Here is a 21,403-nt window from a genome sequence, read left to right as displayed (position 1 = left end):
GTGACGCCCGGGGTGGCCTGCCCCCACCGCACCCCCTTCCTCCGCCCCTGCTGAAGGAGGACCAGTAGCAAAGCCAGCCAGCCCATGAGGTGGGGTAAAGCAACTGCCTCGGGCAGCGGAAGTGCAAGGGGCAGCACCTCTGCAGATACCTTGCCCACCTGTACCGCTGGAGAACCAGCACTGGCAGAAGCACCCGTTTCCGTTGAGATTTTATGAGATCTCACAGAAAGTTGCGAGATCTTGTAAACCACATGAGAGCTCGCAGGAAACCAGCGCCACTGACGGTGGTGGCGGCAGCTGACAGGAAGCACATTTCTGTTTCGACTCAGGCGGCAAAACAGGACACACTGCACCTGACCGGGAGCTCACTAAATGCACGTGCTATTCGTAAGACTGTTAAAAACAAATGATTTAATCATTTAACACTGCTAGAGAGCAAGAGACGTGTGTGTTCCATGACAATAAAGCTTTCATAGGTAAAAAAAGAATGTATGGCCCGGGCACACTATTTATTTGAAGATGGCATAACTGTTTATTTCATCACAATTGTATGTACCGTATTTTTTGCTCTAAAAAGTAAGGGGAAATGTGTGTGTGTCTTATGGAGCGAATGCAGGCTGTGCAGCTATCCCAGAAGCCAGAATGGCAAGAGGGATCGCTGCTTTCGCTGCGCAGCGATCCCTCTTGCTGTTCTGGCTTCTGGGATTCAGAACCTTTTTTTTCTTGTTTTCCTAGGTGCATCTTATGGTCTGGTGTGTCTTATAGAGCGAAAAATACGGTATATAAAGGCAACTCCATAGTGGCTTCCAAACATGCAATGGAGATTATATCTGTGTAGAAAAGGATTCTGTGAAGCATTCTAAATGACATTTTCCCTCAAAAGACTAGAACACAGGTACCAACGCACAAGCAGACAGCAGAATATGAGTGAAAACCACTACAACGTAGGCACCGAGACTTTTCCCTTTGTGACCTTTCACAATACCTATAGATATTCTGCAAAGCAAAACGAAGCACAGTCTCTTTAATAAATCTGAAAACCATTAAGAAGAAAGAAAGTTACCAGCATTGACAAAAGGGATCCCATCAAATGGAACATATTGTGATTTCCACATCAGCCTCGTGGCAGGTTTAGCTGGGCTTGGAGACTGGCGTGTTCCCCACACGCTGTGCGTTTGCTGCTTGTGCACTGTTAGAATATTCTCTAATTCTGTTTCACTTGAACAATAGCCACGGTATGAATCCCCAATTTTCTGCAAGAAGAGGAGATGAAATAATAGGATTTATTCACCAATTAAAATGCTATTTGGAGTTCAGGAAGTCAGTATCATCACATGAGATGCCTGTGGCAATCCGGTGTGTTGTATGCACATTATCTGCAGGAGACAGAATTTTTCCAAGAGTTTCTTCCCTTCCCAATTTTCCTGAGTTTAAGATGCAGTTTCTGGGTTTATTTGTTGCAAACAGTGTTAAACATTTTATGTTTTGTCAGAACTCCATGTACTCCCTTTAACTGTACAGTCATACCTCAGGGTGAATATTTTCAGGTTGAATATTTTCGGGTTGCGCTCCGTGGCGACCTGGAAGTAACAGTATGTTAAAAAGGTAAAGGTACCCCTGCCCGTACGGGCCAGTTGTGTCCGACTCTGGGGTTGCGCACCCATCTCGCTTAAGAGGCCGGGGGCCAGCGCTGTCTGAAGACACTTTCGGGTCACATGGCCAGCATGACAAGCTGCATCTGGTGAGCCAGCGCAGCACACGGAAACGCTGTTTACCTTCCCGCTAGTAAGCGGTCCCTATTTATCTACTTGCACCCGAGGGTGCTTTCGAACTGCTAGGTTGGCAGGTGCTGGGACCGAGCAACGGGAGCGCACCCCGCCGCGGGGATTTGAACCGCCGACCTGACAATCGGCAAGTCCTAGGCGCTGAGGTTTTACCCACAGTAACAGTAACAGTATGTTACTTCCAGGTTTTGCCGCTTGCACATGCGCAGACGCTCAAAATGACGTCACGCGCATGCGCAGACAGTGGCGTAGCGTGGGTTGTCAGCACCCGGGGCAAGGCAAGTAATTTGCGCCCCTAACCCGTGGATTTGCGCCCCCTAACCCTAACCCCCAGATGTTGCGCCCGGTGCGGCCGGCCCCCCCTGCAACCCCCCACGCTACGCCACTGTGCGCGGAAGTGGCAAATCACGACCCACGCACGTGCAGACAGGGGTTGCGTTCACTTCAGGATGCGAACAGGGCTCTGGAACAGATCCCGTTCGCATCCAGAGGTACCACTGTATATGAATGAAAGCTCAGTGACAAGTGTGTATAAAATGCTACTTTGGAAAGCAACGCTTTTTCATTTCTGCCAACTTTTACTGCTGTACATGATTCTAAAGAGAAATGTCTGCTGAGCAGTGTGCACCATCTCCAATGATTTTCCTTATATGCCTATTTAATGTCAAATACCCAAAACACTATTTTAAAAACACAGGCAAGTGCATAAAGCCGTTTCAATATTATATGGGGTAACAGCCAAACTGAAAACTCCTGGGAAAATTGTGTGCTATTGTAACAAGTTATCAGATCAGTCTAAGTACAGTGGTACCTTGGGTTATGAACCTAATTCATTCCGGAGGTCCGTTCTTAACCCGAAGCTGTTCTTAACCTGAGGTGCGCTTTCGCTAATGGGGCCTCCCGCTGCCGCAGGCGCGTGATTTCCGTTCTCATCCTGGGGCAAAGTTCTCAATCCGAGGCACTACTTCCTGGTTAGCGGAGTTTGTAACCCAAAGTGTTTGTAACCTGAGGTACCACTGTATTTTAAAAGTATGCAAGCTAAAGGTTATAGTCATCACCTAAGAAAGATATACCGTATTTTTCGCCCTATAGGGTGCACTTATTTTGGGGGGGGGGAATAAAGGGGGGGGAATTATTTCCCCACGAGCCCCAAAGAGCAAAGAAGCCATGACAGCGAGCGGGATGGATCCCGCTCGCTGTCCTGGCTTTGTTTTTAGCCTCGGAGCTGGGGGTCCAGGAGAGAAGGTGAGGTTGTGCAACCTCACCATCGCTCCCGGAGCTTGCGGGGCTGGGGCGGGGGAAGCCCGAGCTTCCCCCGACCCCAAACCGCAGAACAGGCTGCTATCCGCAAGCCTTGGGAGCCCGGTGGGAACTCCCGCCGGGCTCTCCAGGCTTGCAGATATCTGCCCGAAGCCCAGGGCGCGCCCCGCTGCGCTCCCCGGGTTTCGGGCTGCAGGCTGCAGCCTTGGGAGCCCGGTGGGAACTCCCGCCGGGCTCCCAAGGCTTGTGGATAGCTTTCTGAAGCCTGGAGAGCGAGAGGGGTCGGTGCGCACCGACCCCTCTCGCTCTCCAGGCTTCAGTGAAAGCCTGCATTCACCCCATAGGACGCACACACATTTCCCCTTTATTTTTGGAGGGGAAAAAGTGCGTCCTATAGGGCGAAAAGTACGGTAAATATTATGTTGTCAGCTATTCTATGGCCTTTTGGCGAAGGGCAATATACAGTGGTACCTCCGTTTGCGGACGAGATCCGTTCCGGAGCTCCAGTCGGATCCCGAGATTTTCACTACCAGAGGTGTCTGTTCTGAGCATGTGCATGATGCGGTAGAGCGCTTCTGCGCATGTGGCAAAACCCGGAAAAATACTTCTGGGTTTGCCACATTTGCATCCTGAAGTTTACGTAACCAGACGGTTACGTAACGCGAGGTACTACTGTATGTCTATAATTTTCTTAATAAAACCAAAACAAATGAACTATTCAGGAGTTTAAGGCAGTTTAGAAGATGACTCGTGGTAGCAAAGCCTTGCCATATACAGTGTATTCATCAGATGAAGGGTTTGACTGAAAGGCAATCCCTCTTTGCTTGTCGCATTTCATGAAAGATACTAGTGAAAAACTTAAACAGCATACCTTTTCCAGAGACCAATTACAACTACTTTCCTACTTTCGACTAAGTTGCTAGGGCCATTTACATTCCATGACATCCACTTAAATCCCCCTCTGGCTACCACTAGACTGCCTTGGCTCCGAACAAACTACAAGACCGTTTAACTGACAAACGCCAAGTAACTAAGAAGTGTAACCACCTCTGATACTAGTTTGTGAGATTAATACTTTGCTCAGTTGTTGTTTTTAGCTCACCTCACAGTTCCTCAGACGGCGAGCCCAGGTAGGTGTGTTTGAGGACAATGGTTGAGGGGAAACTGGAAAAGTGTCTTCCAATAACCTGAACAATAAATGCAAAATGGGATATAGAGTCAAAACAAATCCATGCAGATAAACACGTAATCGCAGATTTAGACGATGTTGCTATATTAAGGACAGAAGCAGACTGCTTTTCACTTCTTGCGGTTAACATTTGTAAGGCAGTATTTGGAATACTTCAAAAAATATTTTTAAAGCTATCATTCAAAGCAACAACCTACTCTTTCACTTTATTGCTGCAAGCCTTCAGGGACCAGATGGTTTAGGAATCTCCTGTGTCAATCATTAGAAAGCAACCTGTGACCATTTCATAGATGCAACAAGAGGAAGTTCAGCTAAAATACCGACAATGGGGAAAACTGCAGAACTTCACAGTTTCTCTCAGAAGAGTTTTCTCATCTTCTGACCTACCTGGTGGCTGTTGCTTTGGACACCGTAAGAGATGCTTGAGGATGAAGGATGTATCTGCTTGTACCGTCTGCAACAGCAGCCACTGCAACAGTTCGCAAACTCCCACCATTTCTCTCTTCTGAAGCATCTTAGGAAAAAGATGGGGGGGGGGGAACACGTCCCTCTTTAATAAGTGCATAGAGAACCAAGAAAGTGCAATTCAGAAAACTGGTGAGCAATTAGCAAGCAGCAGCCTGAGACTGAAATGTGAATCTGTCTCTGCCAAACCCTGAAACCTCCTAGAATGGAGAGGCCCTGTTCTAATAGAGCTAAGGGCACAGCTTTCAGAATGTGCTCTTCCATAACCACCACAAGCTTAGCTAAAAGATGGTTTAGCAACGCCGCTGAGAAAAAAAGATGGGCTCCATCTTGCTTGTGTATGTTTGCGAAATTCTACATTTCCTATTCTCAAGTCAAATAAATCTTGAGTCAAAGGAAGAAAAGGAAAGAACCTATGCCAGTGTGCTACAGGTACAAAATATAGTCCGTACTTTGCACCTAGCAGCTGTGACCTTTGCAAGCAGCAGCACACAGTCTGCTGTTAAGGAATGTCTCAAGAAAAAGAAGCTTGAACAGCCTGTGAGAAGCCCACCTCTTCAAATTCCAAGTTTACAATTAAAATTATTGATTCTGAGTGTGGAAATACAGTACAATTACATAATGAAGGTGTATGTCTTGGCACCAGAATTCACAAATTGAAGGTTAAGTGCTTTCGCTTAGTAGCATGTTGTACTGATTTCAGTGGAACTTGCTTCCACATAGTCTGTTGGGACACGATGTACCTTACCCTGAGAACTGGTGACATCCAGAAGTTGACCTTGGGGAATAATCACTTGTGCCATTCCCGGCTGAGAAGGAATAACGTGCAGCACTTGCCCATTTTCAGACTGGCTGGCAACTATCATCTTTGAAGGAAACAAAGAAATGGTATAATGAATATCATATACTATTTGAGAGATAGATTTATAACAATAAGTTTCAAGCCAATCTGAAATTATTCATCTCTGTTTTATAGAAAAATCAGAAACCACTGAGATCTAGGTTTGAATTTAAACAGAGAGACTAAAGTTCTTACTGATAAGATCCACATATTGATGAAATTGCCCCTGCCCCAGATATTTAATAACAACAACAACAACAACAATAAATTTTATTTATACCCCACCCTCCCCAGCCAAGACCGGGCTTAGTGCAGCTAACAACCAATAATAAAAACAAGTTGATTAAAATACAACTTAAAAAACAAGATTAAAATAGAACATTAACATTATTTCAAGGTTCCCTTAACACAGCGATTTGACAAAGCCACAACACACTTAATCCACATATCTGTTTATGAAGTACAGAAGACTAATGTGTTATTAAGGCTGGCAATTAAAAAAATATTCAGTTGATTCGTCATCTGCTATTTAGTCAACAAAACATAACGGAGATTAGGGCATTATTACATTTCAACACAGGGTTCCTTTTTCAAATACATTGGAGGGAAAACTAAACAAACAAAAACTGCCCTAAGATGTATTTACTCACCATGTGAGTGCTGGACCCCTCTGAGGATTGTACTTCATAAAAGGGATGGCCAGTCTGGTGTACAAGTTGAAACCCTTCTGCTGAAAAAGGGAGAGTCTGGGACAGCTGCATTTGTGCATTCAGTGACTGAGAAATATCTTCCGAAATGGGCGCTGTGCTGGGCAGGACTGCCTGAGGAACATTTGGCCCAAAGGATGGGTCCCCGGTTTGCACGTATGCTAGATGCTGTCATACAGAATATATATTGGCATCTTTTCAATCATTTGTTTTTTTAAAATCTTCGGAACAGCAAATGGTACCTTAGTACCAAGATGACCAGTGAGGCAATTTCTACTCAAACCTGAGTTTTCTGGCTGAACACTATGGCCAGAAAAGCCACCTCAATTGGACTGCCATCATCCCTCTTGTATCATTTGGGCTATGACACCGTCCTTGAATCCCTGAGGCAAAGGCTTTGGGACATTTCACCTAGCAACCTGTGATCTTGATCTCATGTAATCTGTGGCCCAGTAGAAGCAGGAATCCAATACAGTGGTACCTTGGGTTAAGTACTTAATTTGTTCCGGAGGTCCGTTCTTAACCTGAAACGGTTCTTAACCTGAAGCACCACTTTAGCTAATGGGGCCTCCTGCTGCCGCTGTGCTGCGGCTGCACAATTTCTGTTCTCATCCTGAAGCAAAGTTCTTAACTCGAGGTAATATTTCTGGGTTAGCGGAGTCTGTGACCTGAAGCGTATGTAACCTGAAGCGTATGTAACCCAAGGTACCACTGTATGGGTACAACTTTCAGATACCCTCATATCTTAGGAACCTGTCTGTACCAACCTATCGGCATTTATTTACCAAAGCCAACTAAATGTATTTCCTTCGGAAGTGCTAAATGGTAGACTGAGAGGCATCCCTTATCAGAATAGGCTTTGTTCATGTTCTCAGGACAGCGATTGCATGAAGCATATCTTACTGTATTGTGGGCAGTACAAGCAAGCAAGGGGCCAACTGAAAACTCCTACTGGCAAATCTGATGGGAAAATCTGAAGCCTCCCATATTAAATATCTTTTGGATGATAGGTCCAATGATATTGCACTGGCCGTGGCAAAGTTTCTTCCGGAAGTCAAAAGAAGCAAAGATCATCAAGCTCGAGACAAAACAAAATGACCGCCTCGGTTTCTCTCTCTTTTGTGGTTGGCTGTCAGAACTGTATTTTGTCCTGAAATTGATCTATGGGTCTCTGGACCGCAATCAAGATTTATTATTATATACTCAAACCACACCCATCCACCAGCTGATGTCACTTTGTTTTAGCAACACCTTTGGGACCGCAAGGGACGCAGGTGGCGCTGTGGGTTAAACCTCAGAGCCTAGGGCTTGCCGATCAGAAGGTTGGCGGTTCGAATCCCTGCAATGGGGTGAGCTCCCGTTGCTTGGTCCCTGCTCCTGCCAACCTAGCAGTTCGAAAGCACATCAAATTGCAAGTAGATAAATAGGTACCACTCCGGCAGGAACGTAAACAGCGTTTCCGTGTGCTGCTCTGGTTCGCCAGAAGCGGCTTAGTCATGCAGGCCACATGACCTGGAAGCTGTACACCGGCTCCCTTGGCCAATAAAGCGAGATGAGCGCCGCGACCCCAGAGTCGGTCATGACTGGACTTAATGGTCAGGGGTCCCTTTACCTTTGGGACCGCAAAGCACTCGACATTACCGACAAATTTGGCCTGCAAGGTCAATTCACACAGGGTTGCCAAATTTTGAGCAGTAAATAAGAGGACACATTTGCCAACTTCTACTTTTAACTATGGAATGCTGTAACGATTCTATGCATAAAAAAGACCTGGAAAAAGAGGGCATATGGCAACCCTATGAAAGTTAACAAATATATGACTGATCACTTACCTGGAATACTTGGTCCTCGGTTTCCACCTCTTCAGTATTATTAGAGTTGCCCAATAAGTCACTAGCTCTCTCCATACTGGCTTCAGGATGAACTCCATTTTCTTCCATTACAGAACAGACTAGAAAAGAAATATTTAGAATCTGAACCCTGGTATTCTGCCATAGGTAAACCCACAGCGCCACCCGCGTCCCTCTTTCTGCCATAATACAGTCTAATTTCCTCTGACATTTCCTCCTTTCTAGGTAGATTTCACATTTCAGAGACCAATACGGTACAGTGGTGCCTCGCAAGACGAAATTAATCCGTTCCGCGAGTCTCTTCATCTTGCGGTTTTTTCGTCTTGCGAAGCACGGCTATTAGCGGCTTAGCGGCTATTAGCGGCTTAGCGGCTATTAGCGGCTTAGCGGCTTAGCGGCTATTAACGGCTTAGCAGCTTTAAGAAAAAGGAAACAAACTCGCAAGAACTCGCAAGGCTTTTCGTCTTGCGAAGCAAGCCCATAGGGAAATTCGTCTTGCGGAACGACTCAAAAAACGGAAAACTCTTTCGTCTTGCGCGTTTTTCGTCTTGCGAGGCATTCGTCTTGCGAGGTACCACTGTACCTATTTTCATTTGAATTAGTGGTTAAAATTGCAATCCTACACCCAATTACCAGGTACTAAGACGCGTTGCACTCTGAGGGATTTGATTTTTTAGTAGATTTGTGTACGATTGTGTCGCAAACCCTCTTTGGCATTCCCAAGGCTAAAATACTTTTCATCCTTAATAAAACAGAACTTTCTGACATAATTAATCAGCTTCCATGTTATTAGAATCTCAAGGTAATGTAATGCTATGATGGATTAGCAAGAAAGCATACATTGGAACTGTAAGAATTTCTATTCTTTTTAAAAGTTTCTAGTCCTCAGGACTGCTGCAATAAATTTGGCAGCAAGATGGCCAAAAAACCCCAATAATCAATCAGAAACAATTTTGGATGTAGTTTGCAAGTCTCTGAGATCCAATTACTTTACTACTTACTATTGGAAAATATAAATATTTGGGGAAGTTGCATTAATGTACAGTACACATTTAGGATACCAACTACATAGATTTATTTTTAAAATCTGAGTTCCAGTCTCTAGAAAAAATAAGGGTTTTGAAGCAAGCCAAACAATCCATCTGTGGCAGGACAACCTTTTACTGTCACATCCTATTTCTGACAATCATCAATATTTGCAGTTATGTGTGTGCATCCAGTCGGCAGTATTGGAGTCTATTTAGAAACAATCCAAACCCGAGCAGCGGTGCAACGAACGGCTTTTCTTTCCCCCACCCCCCCAAAAACCAAATTATTATAACTCTAATATATACTAATATATATATATATAACTCTAATATACTCTAAAGTCACTAATAATAATAATAATGATAATAATAATAATGATAATAAATGATGATGGAGTCATGGCTTTTGCCCACACAACAAGCTGAGCTGGGGGGGGGGGAATAAAACTGAAAGTCACTAAATAATAATAATAATAATAATAATAATGGAGTCATGGCTTTTGCCCACACAACAAGCTGAGCTGGGGGGGGGATAAAACTGAAAGTCACTAATAAATAATAATAATAATGGGGTCGTGGCTTTTGCCCACACAACAAGCTGAGCTGCGGGGGGGGGGGGGAGGATTTGTCGAGACGATTGTAAAGTTATTGAAATGGATAAAGCTGAAAGTCACTAATAATAATAATAATAATGATAATAATGATAATAAATGATGATGGAGTCATGGCTTTTGCCCACACAACAAGCTGAGCTGGGGGGGGGAAATAAAACTGAAAGTCACTAAATAATAATAATAATAATAATAATAATGGAGTCATGGCTTTTGCCCACACAACAAGCTGAGCTGGGGGGGGGGGGGAAACTGAAAGTCAATAATAATAATACTGATGATGACGGAGTCGTGGCTTTTGCCCACACAACAAGCTGAGCTGAGAGGGGGGGATTTGTGGGGGGGGGGGAGGAATTTGTGTGGGGGAGGGGCGCCCCTCCACCAGAATATTAAGCCCCAATTTGGGGTGGGGGAGGGAGGGGGGAGCTCGAGCCCCTCCCCCTGCCAGGCAGAAACAGCCCCCCCTCCCTCTTTCCCTCCCTCCTTCCCTGAGGAGGAGGAGGCGGTGGGCAGGGCGGGCCAGGGCGCGCGGCAGCGTGAGTGACGCGACCGGCGACTGCCGCGCGCCCGAGCCCAGCCAGGGGGTGGGGAGGGGGGAAGGGGGAGGGAGGGGAGGGGGGAGGAGGGAAAATTCAGAACGAGTCTACTCAACCTCGTCTTGGGCACCGCCGTGGGAGACCGCCCGTACGGCGCAGGCGCAGCAGCACGCACACGCCGCGCCCACCAGGCCGCCGCAAGCGAAGGCAAAAGGTTTGGGTTTTTTTGCGACGGGCGCCAACGGGGCACCGTAGAAAACCCGGAAGTACTGGAGTATCCACGTGTTTGTGTGGTTTTTCTTTTTCAGAAAGGGGGAGAGGGTTCGCCGATGGGTGCTTTTTTATTTTTATTTTTTTCAGAATAATTTTTTATTATTTCCTTTAAATAATCTTTTTCCCTCCGTCCATACAATCACAGTATGTTCCCTTTGTCTCTGCCGAGTCTTGACTTCCCTCCCTCCCTTCAGTTGGTGTATTTATCACATTTTTATCGCGTACATTGTTTTTACATCTCTACTGCTTTACATTGAAGGTGCTATTTTTAAAAAGGGTTTCTGTAAGCTCAGGTGTGCCCGATTCTGCATAGGTTCGGAATGGCAATGAACGCTGGGTTTGCGAGCTGTTATTAAAATGGAAACGTTGCCAAATGCATGGCACGCTTGTGTACGCGCAGACACGCATCTTGGAAGGGGGAGGTGTTATGAGTTTGTTTCTTTTTTGTTCCTATTATGAACTTTGTGTTTTTATGCTGTGAACTGCCCTGAGATCATTAGATAAAGGGCAATATTAAATAAACATTTCATACATATACACACATATATTTGGGTAATATAAAAAATAAGACATATATGTGTGTATATAGAGAGAGAGAGAGAGAGATAATATATATGAGTTTTATTTTATTTTTGTTCCCATTATGAACTTTGTTTTTATATTGTATTTTTATGCCGTGAACCGCCCTGAGATCATTAGATAAAGGGCAGTATTAAATAAACATTTCATACATATACACATAGGTATTTGGGTAGTATAAAAATAACTCAAATATATATTTAGAGAGAGAGAGAGAGAAATAATATATATATGAGTTTTATTTTTATATTACCCAACTTCCTTCAACTCAGATGGGTATAAATAGGAATAACAGGCTGCAAACCCAGCGTAAGTTTACAGCACAAAGCACATTTCCCCCACCCTGAGAACTAATTTCCTGAGAATTGTAGCTCCGGGACTGCAGCTCCCAGGATTCAAGCGGGGGAACGGACGTGGAGAAGGAAATATAATTTTTTAAAATATAGTGTACGCCTTTTTTGGGGCACGGAGGAACCAATTGAAAAACAACAACCCATCGACTTCGTGGCTTATGTAGGAAGTAGGGGGCGAGAAGAGAGGGAGAAAAAGAAAAGCTGGTTCTTTACCTTTAAGGGCAGACTAAACTAATCGCTCGCTGAGGCGACTCCATCGGCCCCACGGCAGAGGGCGGAAGGAACTCTGAAGCCACGTGGGACGAGGCGCTGCTGATTCTAGGGAGAGACAGAAATATCCCAGCCTTTGAAATGGCGCAGCTTCAGGCTCGCTTCTTCACTGAGGACACGAAGTAAGTACATCGCCGGGGTCTGGAAGGGCATAACTGGGTCATCGCAGCAATGGCAACTATGGTTGAAGCGTTGCTCTTAAGCAAAGTCCATTTTGGCATTGCTGGGCTGCCTGCCTCTTGCACTTTATGGTCTTTTGGCCTCAGCCATTCATTCATATAGATGTATATGTACGTGTATGCAATATTATCATTCATTCTTATCAGGGGCAGGCAGGGTGATGGGGTCAACCAAATAACAGAACCTTTTGGAAACTTACCAGATTGTCTTCCAGTATCTATAACTGAAGTCAAGAACCTTATTTCACAGTTAAGAAGCAATAAAGCACCAGGCGTAGATTATTTGCCCCCAGAATCTAACATCGACTGATGGGCCTCCCTGGGGGCGGTAATATTCTCATTTATTGATTCATCTGGGTTATTTCCCAAAGTTTGGGCCACAGCGGTAGTCATCCCTATATTCAAAAAGGGCCTTATATCCAATCCAGCTAATTATAGACCAATTAGCTTGCTACCTGTAATTAGCAAATTATATGCAAAGCATCTTAGTTGATTGGATATATGTATATGTGTGTAATCTGTATCCATGTGCTTGCATTTCATCATTTTTTTTGCCTCAGCCGTCTCTCTCAAACATGCTTCTATCTGTGGCACCTGAGGGTAGCTATCTGTGCATGCTGTAAAATGGGCAAAAGTGCCTTTAAAGTGCCACAGATGGTTTGTTTGTTTGTTTGTTTTGATTCCAAAACAATTCTCTTGGGTTTGGTTAGTCATTCAGGTTGGGGGTAGATGTTACTGGGATTTGATATGGGCCCATAGTCGCCTTTGACTGGACTTAACCATCCAGGGGTCCTTTACCATACCTATACAATGGTATAGTACATGTGTCTGCTCTTAAAAGGTAAAATATTTCCCATGAAGACGATGGTGGAAATTTGAGATTGATTTTACCCGTTTCTGAATACTGTGTGCAACTGTTTTCTCTCACAGATACGCAGTAGATGATGTTCCTTTCTCTGTCCCAGCTGCTTCTGAAGTTGCTGATCTCAGTAATGTTATCAACAAATTGCTGGAAGCAAAAAATGGTACGTTTATGTTTGAGGGAAGTGGTTTTAAAAGTTTGCCCCCTTGCTATTAGTCGAGAGTTAATTTTAGAAGTCTGTAGAGGTGGTTACCACACATACAACTAATCACAGTTTACAGTTTTACAGACTTAATTAATTTTTGCTATTAAACACCTGATGCTATAGATATCACCTCAGCAAATTCCGTATAAACTCACATTACATTTTTACATTTATTTTCAACCCTTCCTCCCAAAGCAACCCTTCTCCACCCCAAAGAGTGGAGATACACAATTTGGGGCACAAGGCAATTTGTAGATTATGTATGTATTATTTATTTATCACATTTGTAGTTCATGCTTCATCTCAAAGTGTCAGAACACTGTTATCCCTGGAGCAGTTTTTTTGTCGTATGGGCTAGGTTGGGAGACAGTGACTTAGCCAAGGGTCTCCAGTGATCTTTACAAGGAGCAATCTGAACCTGGGTCCCACACATCAAATTAGTACTGACTATTTCATTATACTGACTCTCACTGTGGTACCCAGTTGAATTCCTGCTGTGGTCACAGGGCCATTTCACACAGTAAGTTTCTTGTCCAGAAAGTTGGCCCTTGCCTTCCTTGGGTACATGTTCAAATAGACAAAATCTCTGCACAATTGCTGATAATTTCTATGATTATTTTTTGTTTCCTCATGATCGCTTGCCCAGAGAAATGTGTTCTGTCTAGGGGTTCAAAGAATATTACAGTTGGAACTAAGATGCTGTAACATCCAACTTGCTGAATATGTAATGTGTATCAGTGATATAACTTCTGGTTTGGGGAGCTAAATCTTATCTGCTAACAAAAAACTTGAGAACTTGGATGAAGTTTGGTTGCCTGTGATAATTTGGTAATATGACTGTGTATTGTACAGGAATAACTGAAGGCTACATTTTAGAGACATAGTCACCAAGCCTTCTCAAATGTACAGTGCAAACTGCATCTTCTGAGTGTATCATGCAACCTGACACTTTGTGTTTTCTTTGTCTCTAGAAGGCCACAAATATGTGGAATTTGATTTCCTTATCAATGGACAGTTCTTGCGCATGTCCCTGGTGAGGCACATGGAAGTGGAAAATATCTCAACTGTAAGTCATTGGTGGGTGTGTGTGTGTGTGTGTGTGTGTGTGTATAGAGTATAGGCTCTGGATTTTGAGAGTAAGAAATAGAGAATCATCCACTTAAATTTGTGCAAAACTCCCAATTATTGTATTGGGCTGTCTAGCTTGCAAATGTATGACAGAGCAATTCTAGCCTCCAGAGCTGCTAGTTAGAGGGGGTTTAAAGGTAAAGGGACCCCTGACCATTAGGTCCAGTCGTGGCCGACTCTGGGGTTGCGGCACTCATCTCGCTTTATTGGCCGAGGGAGCCGGCGTACAGCTTCCGGGTCATGTGGCCAGCATGACTAAGCCGCTTCTGGCGAACCAGAGCAGCGCACGGAAACGCCGTTTACCTTCCCGCCGGAGCGGCACCTATTTATCTACTTGCACTATGATGTGCTTTCAAATTGCTAGGTTGACAGGAGCAGGGACCGAGCAACGGGAGCTCACCCCGTTGCAGAGATTCGAACCGCCGACCTTCTGATCGGCAAGCCCTAGGCTCTGTGGTTTAACCCACAGCGCCACTCGCGTCCCCTAGAGGGGGCTTAGGATTGGTTAAAAATTCATCTGCAGTTGGGAGCCCACGTCTGCTACAGAGGCCTCTGTTGTTCCCATAAGACACAAGTCTGATGCTGGCAGTAGCCAGTATAGGGCCCTGGAACGAGGCATTCTATCAGCAGAGATGGCCTTGAATGCATTGGACCAAAAAACCCTTCCCTTCTCCTGAGATGACCCAGAATTGAGTCCCTTACTTGAATTAGCTTGGAGCTGGTGCAGGTAATTTGCCCTCTTGGTTTCAGGGGGGCAGAGGGAACTGGAAAAAAATAAGGACTGCTTATAAGAGAGCACCTTGTTTTGTTTTCAATATCTATACAGTGGTACCTCAGGTTAAGCACTTACCGTATTTTTCGCTCTATAAGACGCACCAGACCACAAGACGCACCTAGTTTTTGGAGGAGGAAAACAAGAGGAAAAAAATGTGAAAAGCAGCAATCCCTCTTGCTGTTCTGGCTTCTGGGATAGCTGCGCAGCCTGCATTCGCTCCATAAGACGCACAAACATTTCCCCTTACTTTTTAGGAGGGAAAGGTGAGTCTTATAGAGCAAAAAATACGCTTCAGGTTACATACGCTTCAGGTTACACACTCTGCTAACTCAGAAATAGTGCTTCAGGTTAAGAACTTTTCTTCAGGATAAGAACAGAAATCGGGCTCTGGCGGCACGGCGGCAGCGGGAAGCCCCATTAGCTAAAGTGGTGCTTCAGGTTAAGAACAGTTTCAGGTTAAGAACAGACCTCCGGAACGAATTAAGTACTTACCCCGAGGTACCGCTGTATGCCGCCTTTCCATAGCTGAGCCTATGCTCAAAGCGGCTTACAACATGAAAAGACTTACATAATTACAAACATAACAGAAGTCATAAACAACAGATAAAACACATCAAACACAACCTAATGGAAACAATTTCCACATAAATCATAAGATCTAAAACTAAAGATACAACAATAATATCAGTAACAGCAACAAGCTCTCTCAGCCCCCCGTAAACAATACCCCAGCCCCAGAATCTGTTCAACAGCCTCAGCTTTTGTAGCTGGAGTCAGTCCGCACTCCACTCTCCCAGGCCAGATGGGAAAGGGCCAGCCAGGCAGGGTGCAGGTCTTCCAGGGCTCAGAGCCAAGGTGGTCTCATTTAAAGCAACACAGATAAAAATTAAAAACAATTTAAAAGAGCAGCTCTTGGTGTTAAGCAGCAGCCGCAGTCCTTGTGAAGCCGCCTCTGCTGCAGAGGAAATTTTCCTCTGAAACCTCCGTGGCTGATCCTTTCCCTTGACGTGTGTTGTGTGCGCAGGAAGAAGTAGTAGCAATAGAGTATGTTGAAAAATACACGGCTCCTCAACCTGAAGAATGCATGCTCCATGATGATTGGATCAGTTCTATCGAAGCTACAGAAGAATGGTAAGGGAGACATGCTACTTCTTTCCTAATCTCTTTTGTCTGACTTACTGTCTGTAAGATATCGCCTTCCATTATTTCTTTTTTTATGTATGATTTTTCAGTTTTGTACATTTCAACAATTTTACAATCATTTTAGCATTCCAAAACTCGGCTTCCTTCCCCCTCTTTCTGCAGTTCCTTAAATTTTATATATATATATTTTCTGTATATTCCAAATTAACTTAGTTTACTCATTTACTCATCTGCTTTAAATATATCCTCTTATAAAACTGCAGGTTATTACAACGATCCTGCCAACGTCCTTATCTGTTTACAGTTTGTTTGTAAATATTCAATAAACCATTTCCATTCTTTTATAAAAAGTTTGTTACCTTGATTTCTTATTTTTCTGGTAAGTTTCGCCATTTCTGCGTATTCCGAAAGTTTTTGTATCCATTTTTCTTTCGTCTTGTTTTATTTCGCTCACCATGTTGAAGGCACAGCGTCAGTTTATCCATTCTTTTCCTCCTTTCCTCTCTGTCTTTTAAATAAACATATTTTTTCCCATTCAAAATCTCCACTTGAACTTTCAAACCGCACAGAAGGTAAGTATATGTGAATATAGTAAGCATTTTAGCATGATGTCCCCGCAGAGAATGGATGGTGGCATTGTCTTATAGATTTGCAGCTTTAACTGTTCGCAGTATCTATAGCCCAAGTGCTTTGCTGGGAAAGGATTCTTCATTAACAAACATAATATTTCAGCATAATACTCCAAAAAAATTGAAATTGCACAGTGTGTCAAGTGCTCAATTAAAGCCCATAAAGTAGAAGATGTATCCTGTGAAGAACCAAAGACAACCACCAAGCAGGGTTTTTTGCTTCTAAATTCCATAGGATATTGACAGGCTCCTATGACCAGACATCTCGGATTTGGTCAGTAGAAGGCAAACCCATAATGACGCTTGCTGGACATGTAGATGTAGTTAAAGATGTGGCCTGGGTCAAAAAAGGTAAGTGGATTTTACTCTGTTTGGGGTTTCAGCTTCAATAAATTTCACAGAAAGCTCACCACCCCGAATTGTTCAGTTATTTTCAAACTGAAATCCAACACAGAAAGTGACACCTTAAAGACTTAACAAATTTATCGAAATACTTTTTTTGCTTTCGCTGCATCAGAATAACCTAGCCACCTCTCAAATTCCACTCTTCTTTGCAATTCCTCCTGTGCAATTGTTGCCACATTACGTGGCAGTTTTGTGTTGAAACAAAGGCCTCAGGATCAAAGTCCCACTGGGTAATAATAATAATAATAATAATAATAATAATAATTTATTTCTACCCTGACCATCTGACTGGGTTTCCCCAGCCACTCTGGGCAGCTTTCAACAGAACATTAAAAACAGAATAAAACTTCAAGCGTTAAAAACATCCCTAAACAGTGCTGCCTGATGTTTTACGGATGCCTCTGACTGCATTCATGGCCATTAAACTGGTAATGTGTATGAGTGACCGTCATATTCTGTTTACTTCTACATTCCCTGCAGCCTTGTGATATCCTTCTGCATTGCCTCAGCTCCAAATTGATCACATCCTTGGCCTGTTTATAATCGTTTTGTAAAGGCTTCATCATATTTGAGCAGGTTGGGAGAATTAGGAGAGGGTTGGTTTGGGGAAAGACTGCTGTGTGAACCTGTCTGCTATGCCTGTATCCCTCAGATAGTTTGTCATGCCTGCTGCTTAGCGCATCGATGGACCAGACTATCCTGCTGTGGGAATGGAATGTAGAAAAGAACAAAGTGAAGGCCCTTCACTGCTGCAGAGGACATGCAGGAAGCGTAGAATCTGTCGCTGTGGATGGCTCAAGGACTAAAGTAAGTTATATTGACTGCCCTTTCCTCCCTCCCTCCCACACACCCAAGCAGCTGAGACAGTTGATGTTGTTTCACATAAAAGGCATAGAATCATAGAGTTGGAAGAGACCACAAGGGCCATCGAGTCCAACCCCCTGCCAAGCAGGAAACACCATCAGAGCACTCCTGACATATGGTTGTCAAGCCTCTGCTTAAAGACCTCCAAAGAAGGAGACTCTACCACACTCCTTGGCAGCAAATTCCACTGTCGAACAGCTCTTACTGTCAGGAAGCTCTTCCTAATGTTTAGGTGGAATCTTCTTTCTTGTAGTTTGGATCCATTGCTCCGTGTTCGCTTCTCTGGAGCAGCAGAAAACAACCTTTCTCCCTCCTCTATGTGACATCCTTTTATATATTTGAACATGGCTATCATATCACCCCTTAACCTCCTCTTCTCCAGGCTAAACATGCCCAGCTCCCTTAGCCGGTCCTCATAAGGCATCGTTTCCAGGCCTTTGACCATTTTGGTTGCCCTCCTCTGGACACGTTCCAGTTTGTCAATGTCCTTCTTGAACTGTGGTGCCCAGAACTGGACACAGTACTCCAGGTGAGGTCTGACCAGAGCAGAATACAGTGGCACTATTACTTCCCTTGATCTAGATGCTATACTCTATATAGCATCTAGATCAACACTATAGCATCTGCTCTCCATCTTCTGATAACTGGAAGCCTTGCACTAATAATAATAATAATAATAAGAAGAAGAAGAAGAAGAAGAAGAAGAAGTAATAGTAATAATAATACCTTTAATGTCAATGTACAACCTTTGTACAATGAAATTAACCGAGCCTCCCCCCCCCCCGCCACGAACACTCAATCTCATTGCACTTTGTGTGCTTGTCGCACAACACACCAACCCCGAAACTCAGTTGCACTATTATTATTTTCTGATCAGTAGCCTAACAGCCCACGGGTAGAAACTGTTTTTTAGCCTGTTGGTACGACTGATTATACTTCTATATCTCCTGCCTGAGGGTGGAAGATTAAAGAGGTGCTGGCCAGGGTATGAATCGTCCCTGAGAATTTCTCGCTTTCCTAAGGCAACGATCCCTTGCTATGTCATCTAGCAGGCTTAGGGGACAGCCCATGATATCATGTGCTGTGTTCACCACCCTCTGTAAACACTCAGAGATGTGAAATTATGGCATGGGGCAGCCATCTCTTTCCCTCCCTTCCTCCCCCACTTCCTGATTTTCTATTCTCCAGTAAAACCATGGGGAATTTTTGGGGTGAGGAATTGTTTAGCTGAAGGCTGAGGAAGGTGCTTTCAGCCTCAAGATATTTTAAATAAAATGTAAAAGCTCATTCAAAAGGGTATGGGAACTTCCCCTGGGTCCTGTTTGAATCTGGTTTGGAGTCAAATCAAGCCTATTTTACCGTATTTTTCCATCTATAAGACAATGTTTTTTGCTAAAAGATTTAAGTCAAAATTTGGGGGTTATCTTACACACGGATGTTGAATGCACAGGGGTTTGGGCTCTGGCTCTGGTATGGGTGGCCTGGGCTCGGGTTCAGGCTGTGGTGCTGGTGGCCCAGGTTGTGGTTCAAACTTGGACTCTGGCACAGGTAACCCAGACTTAGGTTCGGGCTTGGCCTCTGGCCTGATTTCTTAATTTTGTGTTCAAAAAAATAGGGGCGTCTTACGTGAGTGTCTTATACATGGAAAAACACAGTGACTCACTTGAGTTAAGCCTGTTCTGAAATCAAGCTTTGGGTAACTTGCCCATCACAAATGATAGCTAGCTAAAATGTGCCATTTATGTTGAAAACTGTTTTGTGGTGTGTTTAGTTTTGCAGTGGATCCTGGGATAAGATGCTAAAGATCTGGTCTGCAGGTAAGATCAGTGTTTAACTACAGTGGTACCTCGCAAGACGAATGCCTCGCAAGACGAAAAACTCGCAAGACGAAAGAGTTTTTTGAGTTGCTTCGCAAGATGAATTTCCCTATGGGCTTGCTTCGCAAGACGAAAAACGAAAACGTCTTGCAAGTTTGTTTCCTTTTTCTTAAAACTGTTAATACCCAGGGTGAATTGCTTGAAGAGGTGCAGTTGCGACTTGACTTCGAGGAGCAACTCATAGCACGCGGTGTGGTAGCCTTTTTTGAGGTTTTTGAAGACTTTGGTGATTTGAAGACAGTGGTGCTTCGCAAGACGAAAAATTCGCAAGACGAAAAAACTCGCAGAATGAATTAATTTCGTCTTGCGAGGCACCACTGTATGTGCTTCCTTTGACCTTTCATCTAATAACTCCCAGCACCTTTGTCTACAACTCTGCATGCTTACAATACATTAATTTATTTAGCAGGGGTTGTATACTGCCTATTTGCAAATGAAACCTCTGAGTGGTTTACATGTGGGTGCACCCTTTTTTTCATGAACTTGAACCACCTTTTTTGGCAAACTGAAGCTGCCCCAGACATTGCAGTTTGAAGCTGCATGCAAATATTTTTGCTAACTGCACGAGAAGTTCAAAATGTAGTGCCGTGTTGCAGAATTGTAAATTCCCACGTGTGTATGTATATCAGTCCTGTGAGTTTGGAGAATACTTCGTTTTGCCATAGGGGTTAGGTTCAATTAATGTGTGAACTGCACAGGCCACCTGTCTCGTAGCTCCATGGAAACATACCTCAAAGTCCTTTTGATGTTCTTAACTCGCATGTAGGAACAGGGCCTGCTTCCATCTCAATCTCGCCAGACTATGAGGATGTCCGATTCGCCTGGAGCCCATGTCCATAAGCCACTGTTTACATGAAGGGCCTCCTTGTCATATGTTGCGTTCAACACAGGAAGGCAGAGAGAAGCATGGAAAATAGGATGCAACATTGGGATCAGGGCTAGGAGTATGGCCCCACTTCTGCTACACATGAGGAAATAGTGGCTATTGAAGGACAGGCCACGGTGACCTGGTTTGCCAGACTGTAGCTATTGCAAACAAGTAAATGTGCAGGCTCAGAGTGACAATCACAACCACAGTGCTCCTTCGCTGGCCCTGCTGCCACCACGTTAACCAGTGCTAAGCCATGGTTTGGTTTAAGTCAGTGTTTCTCAAACTTGGGTCCCCAGCTGTTGTAGGATTATAACTCCATCATTGTTGACCACTACAACTAATCCAAAATGCAGCAGCTAGGCTGGTGACTGGGAGTGGCCGCCAATACCATATAACACCGGTCCTGCCTCCCAGTATGTTTCTGAGCACAATTCAAAGTGTTGGTGCTGACTTTTAAAGCCCTAAACGACCTTGGCCCAGTATACCTGAAGGAGCGTCTCCACCCCCAGCATTCAGCCCAGACACTGAGGTCCAGCTCTGAGGGCTTTCTGGCGGTTCTCTCACTGCGAGAAGTGAAGCTACAGGGAACCAGGCAGAGGGCCTTCTCGGTAGTGGCGCCTGCCCTGTGGAACGCCCTCCCATCCGATGTCAAGGAAACAAACAACTGTCTGACTTTTAGAAGACATCTGAAGGCAGCCCTGTTTAGGGAAGTTTTTAAT

At 44.3% G+C, this 21,403-nt stretch overlaps 3 protein-coding genes across 8 annotated transcripts in view; 1 reads left to right on the top strand and 2 right to left on the bottom strand.

Moving 5' to 3' along the window:
* The window catches only part of CARF (calcium responsive transcription factor), a 27,314-nt gene extending 15,525 nt beyond the window's left edge, over positions 1-11,789 (bottom strand). Inside the window, exons 1-7 of one of the 5 annotated variants that reach the window (XM_081017462.1) lie at positions 11,690-11,789; positions 8,079-8,197; positions 6,190-6,414; positions 5,447-5,564; positions 4,621-4,747; positions 4,147-4,231; positions 1,064-1,253 (exon numbers count right to left, since the gene is read on the bottom strand). In XM_081017462.1, the coding sequence (XP_080873588.1) occupies positions 1,064-1,253; positions 4,147-4,231; positions 4,621-4,747; positions 5,447-5,564; positions 6,190-6,414; positions 8,079-8,186 (853 nt within the window). In that variant the 5' untranslated portion in view covers positions 8,187-8,197; positions 11,690-11,789. Of the gene's footprint in view, positions 1-1,063; positions 1,254-4,146; positions 4,232-4,620; positions 4,748-5,446; positions 5,565-6,189; positions 6,415-8,078; positions 8,244-8,284; positions 8,309-10,387; positions 10,496-11,689 lie in introns of those variants that run through there. The other 4 variants (XM_081017464.1, XM_081017461.1, XM_081017463.1 and 1 more) reach the window with 4 other exon arrangements.
* Positions 11,738-21,403, top strand: part of WDR12 (WD repeat domain 12) — a 20,829-nt gene continuing 11,163 nt past the window's right edge. The window contains exons 1-7 of the mRNA XM_081018124.1: positions 11,738-11,868; positions 12,856-12,950; positions 13,964-14,058; positions 15,920-16,026; positions 16,903-17,018; positions 17,725-17,879; positions 19,708-19,753. Of these exons, the coding sequence (XP_080874250.1) occupies positions 11,828-11,868; positions 12,856-12,950; positions 13,964-14,058; positions 15,920-16,026; positions 16,903-17,018; positions 17,725-17,879; positions 19,708-19,753 (655 nt within the window). The 5' untranslated portion in view covers positions 11,738-11,827. The remainder of the gene's footprint in view (positions 11,869-12,855; positions 12,951-13,963; positions 14,059-15,919; positions 16,027-16,902; positions 17,019-17,724; positions 17,880-19,707; positions 19,754-21,403) is intronic.
* Positions 16,029-21,403, bottom strand: part of LOC308484571 (uncharacterized protein) — a 20,141-nt gene continuing 14,766 nt past the window's right edge. The window contains exons 4-7 of one of the 2 annotated variants that reach the window (XM_081019556.1): positions 20,544-20,677; positions 18,142-18,594; positions 16,398-16,546; positions 16,029-16,077 (exon numbers count right to left, since the gene is read on the bottom strand). The gene's annotated coding sequence lies outside the window, so the exon portion shown is untranslated. Of the gene's footprint in view, positions 16,078-16,397; positions 16,547-18,141; positions 18,595-20,083; positions 20,678-21,403 lie in introns of those variants that run through there. The other variant, XM_081019554.1, reaches the window with a different exon arrangement.

Source organism: Podarcis pityusensis (genome assembly GCF_964106645.2).
Source record: "Podarcis pityusensis genome assembly, chromosome: 1".
Taxonomy (NCBI): domain Eukaryota; kingdom Metazoa; phylum Chordata; class Lepidosauria; order Squamata; family Lacertidae; genus Podarcis; species Podarcis pityusensis.
The sequence above is the reverse complement of the archived record's forward strand: the minus strand, read 5'-3'. Positions and strand labels throughout refer to the sequence as shown.